The sequence below is a fragment of the Vombatus ursinus genome, unplaced genomic scaffold (genome assembly GCF_900497805.2).
Source record: "Vombatus ursinus unplaced genomic scaffold, bare-nosed wombat genome assembly UNPS02009918.1, whole genome shotgun sequence".
Taxonomy (NCBI): domain Eukaryota; kingdom Metazoa; phylum Chordata; class Mammalia; order Diprotodontia; family Vombatidae; genus Vombatus; species Vombatus ursinus.
In genome coordinates this window covers 5,812,153-5,830,834 of record NW_020949696.1, presented here as the reverse complement: position 1 = coordinate 5,830,834, position 18,682 = coordinate 5,812,153, and the positions used below count along the sequence as shown (strand labels likewise).

At 42.8% G+C, this 18,682-nt stretch overlaps 1 protein-coding gene across 1 annotated transcript in view; it reads right to left on the bottom strand.

Annotated features, from left to right (window-relative positions):
• Positions 1-13,479, bottom strand: part of THOP1 (thimet oligopeptidase 1) — a 41,648-nt gene extending 28,169 nt beyond the window's left edge. The window contains exons 1-3 of the mRNA XM_027853149.1: positions 13,320-13,479; positions 8,502-8,705; positions 6,625-6,773 (exon numbers count right to left, since the gene is read on the bottom strand). Coding sequence (XP_027708950.1) covers positions 6,625-6,773; positions 8,502-8,705; positions 13,320-13,479 — 513 coding nt within the window. The remainder of the gene's footprint in view (positions 1-6,624; positions 6,774-8,501; positions 8,706-13,319) is intronic.
• Between the last annotated feature and the right edge of the window lie 5,203 nt (positions 13,480-18,682).

Here is an 18,682-nt window from a genome sequence, read left to right as displayed (position 1 = left end):
AGTCCATGGGATCTTACCAATCTTTTGCCCAAATTCTTTCAAATCTGCTTTCCTGAAATCTAGGATGCGTGTCAGACTAAATCCAGATTTCTTCTACTCTCTCACAAACTCTAGATCACTTAGGAACCAGAAGGGTTCCATCATTCCACCACCCAAAACTAGTTCCTTCATTAGTAAAAATCAGATGCAGAACTCCCCCTTTTAGTTCATCTGCCCTTTGAAGAATGAAATTATGATTACAGCAGGTCAAGCAGTTAGTAGCTACTCTGCTTTTGGTGGAAACCTCCAGCAGGTGTCTTGATATTTGATGTCCTCTACCATTGCTATATCATACCTCTGTGCCAGACTTGTTACCTGTTTCCCAAACTCCTCATCTATTCCTTCTTCTATCCAGGTGATCTGTAGCATACTCCAAATAACAAAATCACTTCTATTTCTGCTTTCTTAGATCTTTATCCAAATACTTGTCATAATGTTTTTCCCCACTGGTTCCTAGATTTCCTCCTATGAACATACCTTTCTAATATATAACGCCCCTAACCACCTTTTACCTATTCAATTCCTTCCTTCCTTTTTTTTTTTTTTTTTTTTTTGGTGAAGGCAATTGGGGTTAAATGACTTGCCCAGAGTCACACAGCTCGTGAGTGTTATGTGTCTGAAGTCGAATTTGAATTCAGGTCCTCCTGACTCCAGGGCCGGTGCTCTATCCACTGCACCACCCAGCTGCCCCTCAATTTCCTTTTAATACAGTATACCCATCCAGAGCTATAGTCTAGTCACCACTGAGTCCTACCAATCCTCAGTAATAACTAGGAGATCAAATTTGCTCCCTCGCAGCATAACCAGGATAGTTCCTCTTTGGGCATTTGTGTCTAGACATTTGAGGTATGAGTTCTCCTACTGGTCCTTTTCTTGGCCTTTGTTTCTTATGCACATGTGAGTGTACCAAATGCTACTTCTTCAACCTTCTTTGTGGCTTCTCTCTACAGTATCTATCTGGAATATACTTAGGCAGTCTTCCTCCCCTATCCTTTATAGTTCAAAGCGTTCTTCATTAGATTTGCAGCAAATCTAACAAATACATTATTTTCTTAAAATAAAATTTTATTGATGTCTTTTGTTTTTACATTGCCTATTTTTGCTTCTGTATCCCTCCTCCTTCAACATCTCCCAGAAAGAAAGCCATTCTTTATAACAAAGAATTTTTTAAAAAGAAAAAAGAGGAAGAAAAAACCAACAGAACTAATTGATACGTCCCAAAAAATCTGACGATATATGTAATGTTGCCTACCCATGAGCAAAAAGAATTGGGGCTGGGAGTGGGGGTGGAGGGCAGAAGTGTATCTCTCTTTGACATGATCATCGGAAGTGAGTGCTATGTATTTTTTTAAGTCCTGAGAGGGCCGGTTACATTTTGAATATATGCACCAGGAATCCAAAAGAAAGGCATCTCCATTGTCTGGGGCCAAACCCGTTTTTTGTAATTTTGCAACATTAATTTCCAACTGTTTAGTGCTTGTTCTATTTAAATTGCTGTAGTCACTATATATAGTTTTCTTGGCTCTGCTTACTTCACTTAGCATCACTTCACTTAAGTCTTTCCACACTACTCTGCATTCATCATAGTTATTTTTACAGCTCAGTAATATTCCAATACATTCACATTTGGTTAGCTGTTCCCAAGTTGATAGGCATTGACTTTCTAGTTATTCGCTACCACAGAGGGTACTACTACAAATATTTGGGTGGATATGAAGCCTTTCTTTTTATCAATAACATCCTTGGGACATAGGCCTAGCGATGGAATTTCGAGGTCAAAGGGTAGTGACATTTTAGCCACTTTTTTATTTCCATAATTCCAAACTGCTTTCCAGGACAGTTGTACTAATCCCCAGGTCCACTACCAACCGGGCTATGCCCAACTTTTGTTATCTCTGCCAGTTTTCTGGGTTTGAGATAAAACTTAGGGTTGTTTTGGTTTGCATTCCCTTGTTAGTGATTTGGAGTATTTGCTCACATGACTAGTAATAGTTTACAATTCTTCTTCTGAGAACTGACAAACCTACTCTCACCAGCCTTCGTTAGGTATATTCCATATCTATCCAGTGTCTGTTAACCCTATATAGTAAGCCATAATCTAGAAAGCCAAATCCCACTCTCAGGTGCCACCTTCTTAACAAGCTATTCATTTTCTAATCTAATTTTTCTCTTCCTCATCCGTTGCATTCAATAGGCAAAAGTGAAGAAAACACAGCTGGGATCCTTATGGTCTTCTGTTTCTTAGTCATTGACAATCTATTTAGATGTCTTCTGGAAGTCATTTATGACAATGTGAATCACCAGGAGTGAGGGCAATCCACTTTAAGTCCTGAGAGGTCCTGCTGTGTTTTGAATGCCGAAGACCTCCCTTGTGGTCAGGCTGGCAAACAGCTGCCTCAGTACTCCTAAGCAAAGAATCCCTTACAGCTCTGCCCCTTCCTGGAGGGTCTCCTCCTACCTGACAGTCTCTGGGGTTCTCCTATATCATTCTTGGGAGGACCAGCAGCTTGTTCCTCTCAGAGCATCCAGATCCTCCTCCTTCAGCAAGGGGGAAAGTGTCAAATCTCTTTTTAAGTTCTTTTCCTTCTCTGTGTAACCCTGTCCTATCCGCTAACATCTTGACAAGAATCAAGTCTTCCTTGCCCTCCTTCACCACAGAACTTCCCTCTCCAATGAGACCTTGCTTCAGTTTCCTTTAGGACCCGTCCCCCTCCCTAACAACCTGGAGGAGAGAGGTGTTGTATTCCTTTCACCTTCTCTTCCAGGAAGAAGTTCAGCCCACAATGGGGTCAGCAGTAACAGCTACTAAACTGTGGCAGAGGAACTAATGAAAAGAAATGCAGCAGAAGGTGGCCTAGCTGTTCCAGATCTTAAATTGTATTATAAAGCAGCAATCATCAAAACTACTTGGTACCGGCTAAGAATAGAGTGGTGGATCGGTGGAATAGGTTAGGTATGTAAGATACAACAGTCAATGACTATAGTAATCTACTATTTGATAAACCCAAAGACCCCAGCTTCTGGGATAAGTACTCACTATTTGAGAAAAACTGCTGGGAAAACTGGAAAAGAGCATGGCAGAAACCAGGCATAGACCAAAATCTCACACCATATACCAAAATAAAGTTAAAATGGGTTCATGATTTAGATATAAAGGCTGATACTATAAGCAAACTAGGAGAGCAAGGAATACTTCACCTGTCAGATTTATGGAGAACAGAAGAATTCATGACCAAACAGGAGATAGAGAACATTACAAAATGCAAAATGGATAATTTTGATTACATTAAACTGAAAAGTTTTTGCACAAAGTCAATGCAACCAAGATTAGAAGGAAAGTAGAAAATTGGGAAAGAATTTTTACAACCAGTGTCTCTGATAAGGGCCTCACTTCTAAAACATATAGAGAATTAAGTCAAATTTATAATACAAGTCATTCCCCAATTGATAAATGGTCAAAGGATATGAGTAGGCAGTTTTCAGATGAAGAAAATTAAAGCCATCTATAGCCATATGAAAAAATGCTCTAAATCACTATTGACTAGAGAAATGCAAATCAAAACAACTCTGAGGTACCACATCATACCTATCAGACTGGCCAACAAGACAAAACAGAAAAATGATAAATGTTGGAGAAGATGTGGGAAAATTGGAACACTAATGCATTGCTGGTGGAGTTGTGAACTGATCCAACCATTTTGGAGAGCAATTTAGAACTATGCCCAAAGGGCTATAAAAATGTGCATACCCTTTGACCCAGTAATAGCACTTCTAGGGCTGTATCTCAAAGAGATATGGGAAAAGGACCCACATAGACAAAAACATTTATAGCAGCTCTTTTTGTGGTGGCAAAGAATTGGAAATTGAGGGAATGCTCATCAATTGGGGAATGGCTGAACAAGCTGTGGTATATGTATGGAATGGAATACTATTGTGCTATAAGAAATGATGATCAGGCAGACTTTAGAAAAACCTGGAAAGACTTGCACGGACTGAGCCTAAGTGAAGTGAGCAGAACCAGAAGAATGTTGTACACAGTAACAGTCATGTTGTGCAATGATTAACTTTGATAGACTTAGCCCTTCTCAGCAATGTAAGGATCGAAGACATCTCCAAAGGTCTCATGATGGAAAATGCTATCCACATCCAAAGAAGGAACTACGGAGTTTGAATGCAGAACGAAGCATACTATTTGCTATTTTTTTTCTTCTGTTTTGTTTTGTTTCCTCTTTCTTGTGGTTCCTCCTTTTGGTTCTAATTCTTGTTTACAGCATCACTAATGTGAAAAAATGTTTAATAGGAATGTATATATATAACCTATATCAGATTGCATGCTGTCTTGGGGGAGGTGGAAAGGAAGGAGAAAAATTTAAAACTCAAAAGTGATGGTTGATATATCAAAATAAATTAATTTTTAAAAAAAACTGTGGCAGAAATAGAAACATCACATACTCAATGTAAGTCACCCAATAATTCCTTTACTCTCCATAACGGTTAAGAAGTGGGCATAGTCCTCCAGATTAGGTCTCATGAACAAAGGTAGGACAGCAGAAGTCCTGTTCCTCATTAACGTTATTCTCAACACTTAGACTTCTTCTTCTTCTTTTTTTTGGGGGGTGAGGCAATTGGGGTTAAGTGATTTGCCCAAAGTCACACAGCTAAGTGAGTGTTATGTGTCTGAGGACAGATTTGAACTCAGGTCCTCCTGACTCCAGGGCCAGGGCTCTATCCACTATGCCACCTAGCTGCCCCAACACTTAGACTTCTACTCAGGTAGATGAAGACCACTTGGCATCAGAAGACTTGAGTTCAAATCTTGCCTCAGATATTTAGTAGGTGTGTATTCCCCTGAAGCCTAAGTCAGTCCTAGTTTCCTCATAAAATGGGCTTGACTGTACCTATCTCAAAGGGCTGTTATGGAGATCAAACAAAATAATGGATGTAAAGTAGAACGTGGACAAGGAATGAGGAGTCCAATGATGGATGTGGCACCCATCCTCAGTCACCACCTTCCTGTGTCTCTTTCTCTATCTGCAAAATGTGATTAATCACCACTGCTGCCCACCATTGCTCACGTGTAAGTAATTCTGAAAAGCACAAAATGTGTGGTGAAGCAGACGAGCCAGAGGGTGTGGATTTGAGGGCCAGTCCTGCCACTTTGGGACTGTGGATCGAAGGGAGAGCCCCAGTCCGAGCTGCCGATTGGGGCTGATCATAAATGTCCACTGCCTTCCTAAGTAGAACGCTTCACCCAAACGTGGTGCTCCCATGACACAAATGCATTTGATCTCTCCTGGAGCCTGGGGAGCTGATTTCTGTGGGCTGATAAGTCAGCTCAACAGCTTCTCCTCCCTATCTTCCCCCATCAGCAAACACATTTACTGCGACAGACTTTATGGTGATGGGAGTACTGAAGGGGAAATATTACTCCTCCTCCATTAAGTTCCTATGCCAGCTGTGGCTTCGTGTCCTTTCTGAACGGACCAGTTAGCAGTTTCCTACCCTGGGGGAATAGGTGAACAAATGATAAGTCTGTGAAGGGAATATTATCACGTTGTAAAAAATGACAAAAAGGATAGTTTCAGAGAAACCTAGGAAGATTTATCCAAACTGTTGAAGAACAGTTTATGCTATAACAAAACTGTGAAGAAAAAGAACCTTGAATGACTTAAGAACTCTGATCAATACAATGACTGACCACTTTATCAGAGGATCTCTGATGAAATATGCCTTCTTTCTCGCTGATGGCAGAAAGACAACAGACTCAAAAGGCAGAATGGGGTATACGTTTTTAGACATAGCCAATGTGAAGTTTATTTTGCTCGACTTTGCATACTTGTTACAAAGGGTTTTCTGGGCGGGGAGGGGACAGATCAAAAGGGAGCAGTGGACATAGTATTGCCATTTTAAAAAAAGAAAAAGAAGGGTAATTGAAGTGGTTTTTTTTTTTTTTTAATGCACAGAAAAGAACAGAAAGCAAAAGGCCAAGTGGGACAGCTTTTAAAGTTACGTGTTAAATTTATTATATACTTTAAAAGAAGTTATCTGTACACAACAGACTCATAGTTTCATGTACAATACTCTTCTCTCATGCTACTAGATATATGGAAATGCCTGTTTTTACTTTTTTAAGCTGAAGGGAAATGTTATTGCAGGAAGTTCGTGCGCCGGCTGTACCCTTTCTGGATGGACCCAATGAGCAGCTCTCTTCCCTGGGTGAATGGCTGAAAAGAATGACTAGGAATGGAATGGACCAGTATTGCCCCAAATATGAGTAACTGTGAGAAACCTGGAAAGCCTTATGGGAGTGATGCACAGTGAAGAAAGCAGGACCAAGCTAAACCCTAAGAAAGCAGTTATGTCGCGAGTGCGCTGAAGCACGCCCTTCCTGATGGTGGATACAAAGTGTGTTCTGGGTTGTCCGGATGCGGTTGTTGCTTTGGTCAGCTTTGCTTATGGGCTCCTCTTTGTTTCCAGGAGGCTTAGATGGTTTCAGGAGGGGAGGAGTTGAAGGAGAGATAAGGGGTCTAAAACCTAAGGCCACAGTAAGACTACAGAAAGCGTCCATCCTCCTCTGGTACTCACCTGCAGCCAGACAATCCTCTGGTACACATCCTGTCTCATGCTCATCTCCACGTCAAACTCGGAGAGCTTTTTGTCAGCCTCCGTACTGGCTGTTCGGATAGCTTTGGAGGGGGAGACATGTTGTGGGAAATCCAGAATGTTCCTCTGAACTGAAAAAAGGTCAAGCAGGGAAAAGTATGTCAGGTTGGGCAAGTGGTCAAGCAATAAACACCAATTTTAAACCCTCCTCGGTGAGTCACAGAATAATTATGAGAACCTCACCTGATCTTCCCAACAAGCCCTGAGGCAGACAGGACTGGTCTCATTTTACAAATGAGAAAAACAAAAAGTCCTACAGCAGATATGCAGGAGAGTGAGGGCTAACCCCTGGCTTCCTGACTTAGAGCCCTGGGGTCTTTCCACCACACTGCCTGCCATCCTCCCTGAGACCTCCCCAACGTGGCAGCACCAGAGCCAAGTCAGGTGGTCACTTAGCAAGGAGGTCAGGGAGGGGATTTTTTTTTTTCAGGGTACGGGTGAACTATGTTTCCTTTGAGGTCCCTTCCAACTCTGAGATTCTGCAAAATGTCCCAGCATCAGCAAGAATTCAGACGCTGCTCGGGAACACCGAGACAGAAATAAAAGGAAAGCTTATTTCTGCTCACAAGAAGAAAAACATCCTAGCAACCCGAGCTATCCCAGAATGCAGTAGCCTGCCCAGGGGCAGGTCAGTCAGGAGTTAGTTAATTCAACCCAGTAAGCATCTATTATGCTACACCCTGCTCTGACCCTACCTTCAAGGAGTACGCATTCAACTGGGGCAGGGTGTGGGCAGGCCAGAAGAAAATGAAAAATATCAGGGGAGGGGGAAACTGGGATTTCTTTGGCACCACAGACCCCAGTGATGAAGCATCCGCTACGCAAGCAGATCTGCTCTGGGACTCAAGCCTCCTCAGAGAGCTTGGCCCAGCCACTGAGAGGTCACATGACTACTAGGACACGGACCAGGAAAGGCCTGGAAAATAGAATGCAAGGGGGGTTCAGGCAAAGGCTAAATGACTGATAGACTACTGGAATTTTCTGCTGGAAATCATTTGGTTCAACCCCTTCATTTTACATATAAGGACATTTGGTGACTTGCCCAAGGTCACAGAGAGAGAAAGTAGGAAAGCTGCAATTCAAATCTGAGACTTCTCCTTCCCCATCCAGCCATGGTTCCGGCATAAGACACCACCTCTTCTACTCGGCCCAAGGAATTCTAGCTTTAGGCAGTGGCTGAATTCAACAAGCTCTACGATCTCTTTCAGCCCTGGGACAGTATGATGCTACAGAAAAACAAAGCAAAGCTGGCAAATGTTCTTAATAAGATTCTCCACCTCAGATTTAAGTGTTCTCATTAGTCCCTAAAATAAGAACATCTACAAACAGAAAAAAATAAGAGCCCATATTGGGGGAAGGAGAAGTAGGATAAATCTGGAAATGAAGGTGATGTTAAAAACAAAGGATATCAATAATATTTTTTAAGGGGAGAGACAGATGGGTGGGGGATTAATAGCACAGTGTCTTCCACACCCTTGTTACCCAATTTATATTATTAAGTTAATTGGGCGAGGGGGTGGAAGGTGACAAAGAAAACAAGAAAACAGAAGATGGCCAGATTTGGCAAGAGAAACAGAAAACAATTCCCTGAAATAGGTAGGCTTGGAGAGGTGAAAAGAGGCTCAAGTTTCAAGGCCGTAAAGTTCGTTGGCTCTTGGATCTAAGTCTCTAATTCAAACCGGTTTTTCGTTTCCTGGCTCTTAGCTAACGGGGCCGATAAGTTTTATTTCTGAACCATGCTCAGCTAGTTTGCATTGGGTAGGAGCCAATCACAAACAGGGCCATGACCGGGAATTTACCTGTGTATTCCACTTCCACGTCAGCCAAGGCCTTGAGAGTGCTCTCGTAGGACACTTCTTCAAACTCCTGCGATCCCACCTGATCGTACACACGCTTGGTTTTTTCAATGAGTTCATTGGTAAGATTTTCAATCTGCCCTGCTGTCAAGTCCCACCGTAAGTGGTTTGTCACAGAACATGGAGACACATTATCCAGGACATCTCCTGCACAACAAAGACAGAGGAAAATGAGCCATGTGGACTGGTGAAATGGATAAATAAGTAGCTGATGCTTGCTGACACCCTCCATAGCCACCCAGACACAACCTTGTAGGCCTCTTAGAACACCGAGGGCTCAGCTTTCCTTAGGCTATAGGGAAGGAAACTGAGTTACAAACTATTTTCTCTGGAAGTGAAAGAACCAAATTTTATATCTCTTTGAGCATCACCTTCCCCCACAGTACACAAAATAGGATCTAAGAGAATGGGGTTTCAGATACCATCAAACATGTATAGGACATTGACTCAAGTTCACAGCACTGTCAAGGCCAGGGGTGGGAAACCTGCAGCCTCCAGGCCATACGTGGCCCTCTAAGTCCTCAAATGCAGCACTCTACTGAATCCAAACTTCACAGAACAAATCCTCTTAATAAAAGGATTGTTCTGTAAAACTTGGAATCCATCAAAAGACAGCACCCAAGGACCGAGAAGGCCACATGGCCTCCAGGCCGCAGGTTTCCCACCCCTGGCCTAGGCACTGAGAATACAAGGGAGTATAAGACCAAGCTAGTTGAAGACATGGAACAGAAAAAATATAACCAACTCAAAGTGTTCTCTTCCTTTTATGATCTCATAACACTCTGTCCTCTTCCTATACACTTACATTTTAACTTTTATTTAAACTTGTTTATGTTTCTCTCTTACTGGGCCCCTGTGAGACGACAATCCCCGTGAGGGTAGAGACTATCATTCGTTTTTTGTATCCTTCCTGGCACTAAGTCCAGTGCTCAGCAGAGATGCTAAATCAATGTGCACTGAATCAAAGTCCTTTTCTCTCCTGCTAATCAGATGCCAAGTCTGGACATTTTCACTTCCATAACATTGCTTGCTTCTCTTATCTGTACCCTCCTTGTCTCAAAAAAATCGGAGACGCATTGGTTCTAATTCTTTTTTACAACATGACTAATGCGAAAATATGTGTAATAGCAATGTACATGTACAGCTTATAACAGATTCCATGCTCTCTTGGAGAGGGAAGATGGGAGGGATAGAAGAAAATTTAGAACTCAAAATCTTATGGAAGTGAATGCTGAAAACTAAAAATAAATAAATATTTTTAAAAAAAATTGGAGAAGGGGAAGAGAGGAAGGGGTTATGTTTTGTTTTGACACAACAGATAATCCCAAACAAACTCCCAGTAGTGACTGTAACTGATGGTATTCATCTCTTTTCACCTTGCAGTATAACCACAACAAAAAGGATATGTGTTTCACCTCAACAGGAGGGTAGCAACACTGTATTTGGCTCAAGTTTTGTAGCCGTCTGGTGTTGTTTTTATTTACATTGTTATAGCTATAATGTATGTTGTTGGCTCCAATTTCCTTCCCTCACTTCATGGGTTTTCCCAAGATTCCTGACCTTCTGTATTTCCTCCTTCATTCCCATAGCTGTCATCCTAGTTTAGGTCCTCATTACCTGGACTGTTGTCATTAATTTTTAACTGGCTTCTTTCCCCATTGACCTCTTGTCCTTTGGAACAAGTAATCCTATAGATCCATTTCTCTGATCAGGTCCCTACTCTACTCAAAACCCTTCAGTATTGAAGCTGCTTACAGAATGAAATTAGAGCAACTAAGGCAGCACAGCGGTTGGAGTGTTGAGCCTGGAGTCAGCAAGATTCATCTTCCTGAGTTCAAATCCAGTCTTGGACACTTACTAGTTGTGTGACCCTGTCACTTAACACTGTTTGCCTCAGTTACTCATCTGTAAAATGAGAGGCAGAAAGAAACGGTGAACCATTCCAGTATCTCTGCCAAGAAAATCTCAAATAGGGTCACTGAGAGTTGGACGCGACTGAACAACAACTTAACAACAACAGAATAATGTATAGATTGTTTCTCTGGACATTGCAGGCCCTTGACAATATGGCTCCAACCTAACTTTCCAACTTTACCTTGCAAAATGGAATGTAAGCCAAACTGGACTTCTCCACTCCCTCTTCACTCAGCTTCTCTCACTTGCCTAATGTTGCTCACAGTTTCCCAACCTTTCCTGGAATGGATCCCTGTTCTTTCAGCTCAGGCACCAACTGTACCCTGACCTTTCCAGCCAAAAGTAATCTCTCCTTTCCCAAATTTCTCATAATGCTCTGGACTTCTCATTTATATTTCACCACCATTTTGCCCTGTATCATTATTTGTGTACATATTTTATCTGTTCTATTGGAGTGTAAGCTCTTCAAGAACAAGGACTTTTTAATCTCTTTCTTCACTGTATCCAGCCCCCGGTCCCTGAGTCCAACCTCAGCAATCAGGCATAGAAGGATGCTATCTTGCAGAATGAGAAACCCCAGCTTTTCCACTCAAACACTGGAGCAGGATGGAAGAGTTGGGAGGGACTCAAGAACCCCAGATTCACATGAGCCCAGGTAACCAAGGAATCCAAGTCTAGTGGAGTAGGAAGTGTGGGTCTAGTGAAATAAGCAGCCCTAGGCTTCACTGGGGTGACCTTACTTCCCAACTGCCAGACAGCACCTACACTTGGAAGAAGGAAATCTGGTTGAACAGAAAGTGCCTAGGGTTTCTCAAGTATAGATTAGAGAATGTGAAACCCCAGCTTTTCCTGAAATGATCTAGCAACTGAAATAGAAAAGGAGGGGGGCTAGTGGGAAGAGGAACTCCAGGCTCTTTGCCTAGGAACTATAGTATGAGAGGGAAGTTTAGTGGGACACAGAATATTGGCCTCTGCTGAGGTAAGGATCTAGGCTTTTGTTTTCAGAGGCCAAACCTATGCCTGATACTCAGGATTAGAAGGCACGGTACCTTCTGAGAGGACCCAGCACAGAGAAATGGGACGCAGAACCTCAGGCTCCCTGAGAAGACCAGGTAGTCCAGAGTTATGAATCTGTCGTCAGAGGACTCAAGTTCAAATACAGATTCTATCACTTCTTTCTCAATTATCCCCTGCCCTCCAAACTGCTGGTGCCTTCCCATAGAGATAACTCTTCATTTATATCAGATAGATAAATGATATGCAGATAGATGTAGACACATATCTTATATATAACAGTTATTTGCATGTTTTCTACTCATGAGAAGGCCAGGGAAAAGACAATGGTTTTGCCTTTGTTTTTTTTCTTTCTTTTTTTTTAGTGAGGCAATTGGAGTTAAGTGACTTGCCCAAGGTCACACAGCTAGTACGTGTCAAGTGTTTGGTCTGAGGCCCCATTTGAACTCAGGTCCTCCTGACTTCAGGGCCGGTGCTCTATCCACTGTGCCACCTAGCTGCCCCTGCTTTTTTCTAAAGTGCTTAGCACAGTACCTGGCCCTTACTGAGTGTTTAATATTTTCATTGACCGACTGACTAACTTGTGTAACTTAACCTGTTTCCTCACCTGTAAAATGAAAATACTAGATAACCTATACGGTCTCTTCCAAATCTAAATTTATGATCTTTTGAGAAGCATTTAGAGGTAAAGATGAGAAGATCTGGTGGAATCACAGAACCCCAGCTCTGGAACTGGAAATGATCTCAAGAGACCATCCAGGCATAGCCATAATATAGCTTTAGGGTTTGAAGGGATTTCAGGGCCATCTGGGCCATCCACCTTTCCACAAATAAGGAAATTTAGGCCTAGAGAGGTTAAGTAACATGCAAGATCACAACAGTGGTAAATGAAAGATGGATTTGAACCCAGGACCTCTTGACTCCAAATCCAATGTTCTTGGCACTAGACCACATTGCCTCTCCTCCCCACTTTATACATGAGGAAATTGGGGACTGGAGAAGTGATTTGTGCTACAGGCGATAAGTGGCAGAAACTAGACCTTCTGTGTATAAACCTAAAGCTCTGGTCTACTACCCTCTTTGTGAAGTCATAGAACCCAGGCTCCCTAGCTTTCAGTCCCTGCACCCAGGATTATAAGGAGGTCCTGCCTGACTGGCAGTCCCTGGGAAGGGAGATGGAATTGCGACCAGCTCCAGTATTACAGGACTCAGGCTCCATGGCCCCCAGTTCCTGCATCCAGGACTACCACCCTGGCTAATGGTCCCTGGGATAGAAAGGAGGTGTCTGGGGAGCTAAGCAGTCCTAATATTATAGGACTCAGGCTCCCCAGCTCCCAGTCACTGCACCCAGGAATATAAGGTGGTCCTGGCTGGTGGCCCTTGGAGTAGAAAAGGATGGTCTAGAAGGGCTGTATTCCAGAACCTGGCTCCCTGTACTCTGGACCACAAAGGGGCCCTGGCTGAGGGTTCTTGGAGTAGAAGGGGGTGGTATGGGGGAGACCTATATTCTAGGGCCGGGGCTTCCTGTACTTGGGACCACAAATGGGCCCTGGCTGGGGGTCCTTTGGCAGAAGCGCGTGGTCTTGGTGGCCATATTCTAGGCCGGGGCTCCCTGCACCCAGAACTACAAGGGGGCTCTGGCTGGTGGTCCCGGGGGGGGGGGGCGGTCTGAGGAGCTGTATTCCAGGACCCGGCTCCCAGTCTCGGCCCCCAAGGTCGCCCTGCTCCCTCCCTCGCAGGAGGGGATGCAGTGGCGGGAGCGGTGCGGACAGCAGCCCTCGGCCGAGAAGGGTGCGTGGGCCCGTTCCGCGGACGGGAGCGCAAGGGTGGTACCTGTGGGGGGCGCCATGGCGGCGGCGGGGCTCGGGCTGCAGCGGTACTCGACGTGCAGGTAGCGCTGCCTGTGACGGGCACCGCTCCCAGGGCTTCTCCTCCACAGACTAGAGAAACAGACCAGCCGCCCGGGGTAGTTTAGAGAGCGTGGCGGAACCATAGAGGCGAGGGAACAGAGGGACAAAGAGCCAGCTTCCTCCTTCCGCCTGGGGCCCTCTAGGATCCTGGAGGACTGAATCTTCGCTCGGTCTTCTGGCTCCCAAACCGCTTAGTAGTAGAAGAGTTTCCTAGAGGCCGCCTAGGTGTGCCAAGCGCGCCCATTACCATGGAAACCTCGCTGCGCGTCCTTCTGCCGTGCTCCGGGCCTGGGCCAGGGCTGCTGTCTCAGTTCTTAAGGGGATCCCAGGATTGGAGAGGAGGAATAGACCTTTCATTTTATGCCTGAAGCAAGTGAGGCTCAGAGAGGGCAAATCACCGAGCCTCATTGATAATGTCTTACCCATCCTCACGCAAACATCACCTTCTCTAGAAAGCTTCCCCAATTCCCTTCTCCCCACCCATCCTCCCCTCCTCTCACCCCAGTGAAATTGATCTCTCCTCCAATTTCCCTACATTTTATAAGACGGGGATAGATAGGGAATAAAGGACCCAGCCTTGGCATGAGAAAGACCTGGGTTCAGGCCTTGCCTCTGACACATACTAGTTGTGTGATCTGAGACATTCATTCACCTTCTCAGTGCCCCAGGCCACACCCTTTGACTCTCAGACACTAACTCTAGCTGTATGATCCTGGGTGAATTATTTAACCATATTTGCCTCAGTTTCCTCATCTGTAAAAAGGAGCTGGAGAAAGAAATGGCAAACCATTGCACTATCTCTGCCAAGAAAACCCGAAATGGGATCACGAAGAGTTGGACACAGTTGAAAAGACTGAACAACAACAATATATAATTTGCTGATCTCCAACTCCCTGTTGGAATCTGGAACTGGAAGTGCCCTTGACATCTTATACCACACATGTCCAAAATTGAATTTGTTATCTTTCTCCCCCTCCCTTGTATCCCAAACCCTCCTCTCTTCTGAACTTCTTATAACTCTAGAGAGTACCACCCTTTTGCCAATCACTCTCCGAGTTCATGTGGTGGGTAACTGTTGCCAAATATATATTTATCACAATGCAGAAGTTATAGGGGTAAAAACCTAGGTTGTATTATTATTCTCAAGCATAGAGTCTGTCCTCAGAGAAAACCTGAACAATCATTAGTATTCTAACAAGGTTTGGGGGTCTCTGGAGTGTTCAAGGAATACAAGTACCTCTGGTGGGAGGGCTTGCTAAGCCCTTTTCAGGGCTGCTCATCCACTTTTGGTGGCCACCTGAGTCACCCAACTTCCTACCTGTAGCCGTGTCTTTGGGACTTCTGGGATCTTCATCTTCCTTGCAGCTAAACTCTTCTCTATATGTTGTCTTCCTCAATTAGAATGTGAGCTCCCTGAGAGCAGGGACTGTCTCCTTTTTTCTAATTGTACCCCCAGTGCTTGACACAGTAAGTGCTTAATCAATTCTTTCTTTCATTCATTAAAAAAAGAAAAGAAAAAGTTCATCTCTCATTAATTGTTAACCAATCAGAGCTGATTGTCACCTGTCAGGAACACCCACTCTTCCATGGCCATATAAGTATCAAGAAGCCACCACGATCATCTTTGGTACAGGAGAGATGGCCAAATGACCAATCCTTTTATTAATTATCCACTAGCAACAATTAATAAAATGATTAATTCAACAGAAACTATGTCTCTAGAACTTTTTATACATCAGTTTATTATTCCTTCTAGCTATCTTACAAAAAAGGTTTTGTAGTTTGATTAGTATGTCACTAAATCTAAATTAATTTAGGTAGTATCTTCATATACATAATATTGGTATAGTCCAATCATGAGCAATGAATATACCTCTAATTATGTATATCTTCCTTTATTTCTGCAAAAAATGTCCTGCAATACAAGTCATGAATGGTCTCAGCACATTGATTTCCAGATATTTTATGCATTTTTTATAGTGACACCTATGGCCTACAGGTGTACTTGATATGTACACCTGCCTAATCCTTAAAGTCCTGCTGTGTAGCATTACAACCTGCATCAGCTTGAGCATTGGCTTCTCTAAACCTAAAGTAGTGTGTCACTATATTAATTATCCAAACCGAGCATGCGAGAGCTGAGTTGTCCACCAGGTGGTGGTATAAGCAGGCCACCAGCTAAATGGACCCATCAGAGTTGCTCTCATGCTTGTACGGAATAGCCACCCCCCCCAAAGGCTACATCATCCCAATTGGTCACTAAAGAACAATCATTTTACCGAAGCACAGATTACTCCACCTCCCAGTGCTGCCAAGTCATTTATCTTCTCCAGGTCAGCATTGGTTAGAATCTAAATTCGGACTAATGGATAAGAAAATATTGTTCAGAATTATTTTTTGAAAGCAGAATCTATGGCTTTGCTGGATTTATGAGGATCAAATGAGACAATAATTGGAAAGCTCTTAGCACAGTGCCTGGCACATAGTAAGCTCTCTATGAATATTCGTTATTATGGTACTCCCCTACATTCATCAAACATAGTTACTTTATTTACTGTGTATACATTTCAATTATTTCAGCTGTGTTCAACTCTGTGTGACCCCATTTGGTGTTTTCTTGGCAGGGATTCTGGAGTGGTTTGCCATTTCTTTCTCCAGCTCATTTTACAGATGAGGAAACTAAGGCAAACAGGGTTATGTGACTTACTTAGATCACACAGACATATGTTCCCCATTTAAGCTCTAAGGATTCTTATCCAAAGACCCAATCTTACAGATGAGTCTCACGTCCTAGAGCAAGTCTACATCTCCATCTCAGGATTCTAGGGGTGTCCTTAAGGAATTAGAGATGATTCTCTAATGTCATTGACTTGAGACCCCACGTTTGTGTTTTACCAAGATTATCAATGATGATGATGATAACTGATACTTATACTGGGCTTTAAGGATTTGCAAAGAGCTTTACATGTATTATCTCATTTGATCCTCATTACAACCTTATGATATAGGTACTGTGTGGTACAGTGACTAACACAATTAAATTCAGAGACTTCTCAAGGTGGAAGCAAAAAGTTACTCTTTATTACAATCCTGCAAGAAGGGGCATCTACTCCTCCAGTACACTACCAGCAGGAGAGAGGAGAGGCACAAAGGACAAAGCAAGGTTATATATCTTAACACAAACAAGAAACTCCCACCCCACCACTATCCCTTACTCCCATTGACTGGGAGGTGGGCTTACATTCTAGGTGTGAAAATCTTTCCCATTCCCAAAGAACAAGGAAACAGGGTATAGCCAATCCAAACACACATGTCCTTATTTAGTATAGCTAATGCTGACTTGGCAGTGGCAATCAGGAGGGAGTTTAGGGCCGAATTCCTATAGGTTCAGGTAATTTAAATTTATGGCCTATTAGTTCTCTCAGAGCCTATCTCTAGTTTCAGAGACAGTCTTTTCATCACCACCCTGAGAAGTCTTCACAGGTTATATCTCATTCAGTCCCCCCTCTTATTTCATGCTGTCTGAAGATTTCTCACACCATTGTCGATATAGTTCATCAACCAGCTTGCCACCTTGTTTTATACTATCATACCACACCCTCATTTTCATAGTCCTTCTTTCCTTATCATTATTCCCCAGATTTGCTGAAACCTGCTCCCTTAAAACCCTTAATTTAACAGATTCAGAATAAGCCACATCACTATGGAAAGTCTCATTGGTACTTTCAATCATCATCTTTATATTCCCAGAGCCTGCCCTCTGAACTCCCACTGTGGGTCCCACTGGGATAATCTTTAGCGTGATCATCAATCATTGTACTAGTCCCTTATTGCATGGAACTATACAACATCCTACAGCAGTTAATATTGTAACTATCCCTTTAATTAATTATCTATGTCAGAGTTCTCTGCCAACTCCTCAGCTAAAAGTGGTTAAACCTTGCAATGCCTTAGTGATGGTTCTATCTGGGGCTGTGCTACTGGGCAACATTTCATCAGGGGATTTTGGGGACTTAAAATAATATGGGAGAAAGTGAACGACGCATTGACAAATTAAAAAAAAGGGGGCAGTCCCCTTACTAAGTACAGATACAGAGACCCAAAAGTAACAATAAATTGTCCGTTTGAAGCTTCAGAAGTCTCTTCTCATACAGCTGAGTGACATTCTGGACATCATCTGGTGAAGTCTTCTGGTCCAAGTGCTGTTCAAACAGTGTCCAGTAGACTCCCCTCCTGCAGAGACCCTCCTTCTTATGTCCTCTCTCTTCTACAAGGTTGATCTTAACACAATTTTAAATTATCTTGCCAATAACCAGGGCAAATAATGAAAGTTAACTCAACCCCCATGTCTCCACTATTACAAGGTCAAAATTGGAACCTTGGCCAATTGTCATATTTTAAGAAACTCAAATTAGAAAAACTAGAACCTAGCCTTACACTCTGAATTACTTCTAGTTCCATTCCTTGCATTAGTTCACTATTCATTCCTAATCATATTCCCCATCAGGAGGATGAGATTCCACTAAGGAATTAATAACACACTCCAATATATAGTAGTTAATTTAAAACCAGTGCATATCAAATACTAAATTAGTCCCAACTTCTGATCATGTACAAATAAATAATCCTTAATTAAAATGCATGCTTCTTTCAAGGCATTTGCAAGATAAGTCACAAGCTATTCCTCTTTTAACATTAATTTGTAACAAATTGAGACAACTTTAACATTAACTATGTATTAACTAAGTAACAGAATAATATCCTACTTGCACAATCTCTTGGCTAATTATCCCCTAATGATGGGGTATGGATCCAAGCCAAGACCTTTGCCCCTGGCCCCAGAGAGAATCTGGCTCCCATTTGTCTATGGGCCCCAGAAAACCCTCATACTTCACTTAACTGGCCTATATGATTTATCTCCAACAAACTTTCCCCCTGGTTGAAAGAAGACCTGGGCTGAACTCCTTCAGGCAGGACCCTCACGTTGTGACCTTGGAGCCCAGCACCTCCAAACTTTCAGAACTCATCATAACCATTATGGGAAATTAAAGGATCCTGACTTATACAGAGGAATATACTAGTAACAGATGTCAAGACTGAATATTTAATTCTGCAATTCTAGGCCAAATAACTCAATCTTATACTTACATCTTCCTATAGCCTCAGATGTTCCTGCATCAATCTATGGTTTAATAGATTCGATATTTATGCTTACAAACTTATGATTGTAGGAATTTGCCATGAAATAACATAAATAAGGTAATGAAACAAGGCTTCCCTAGAGTT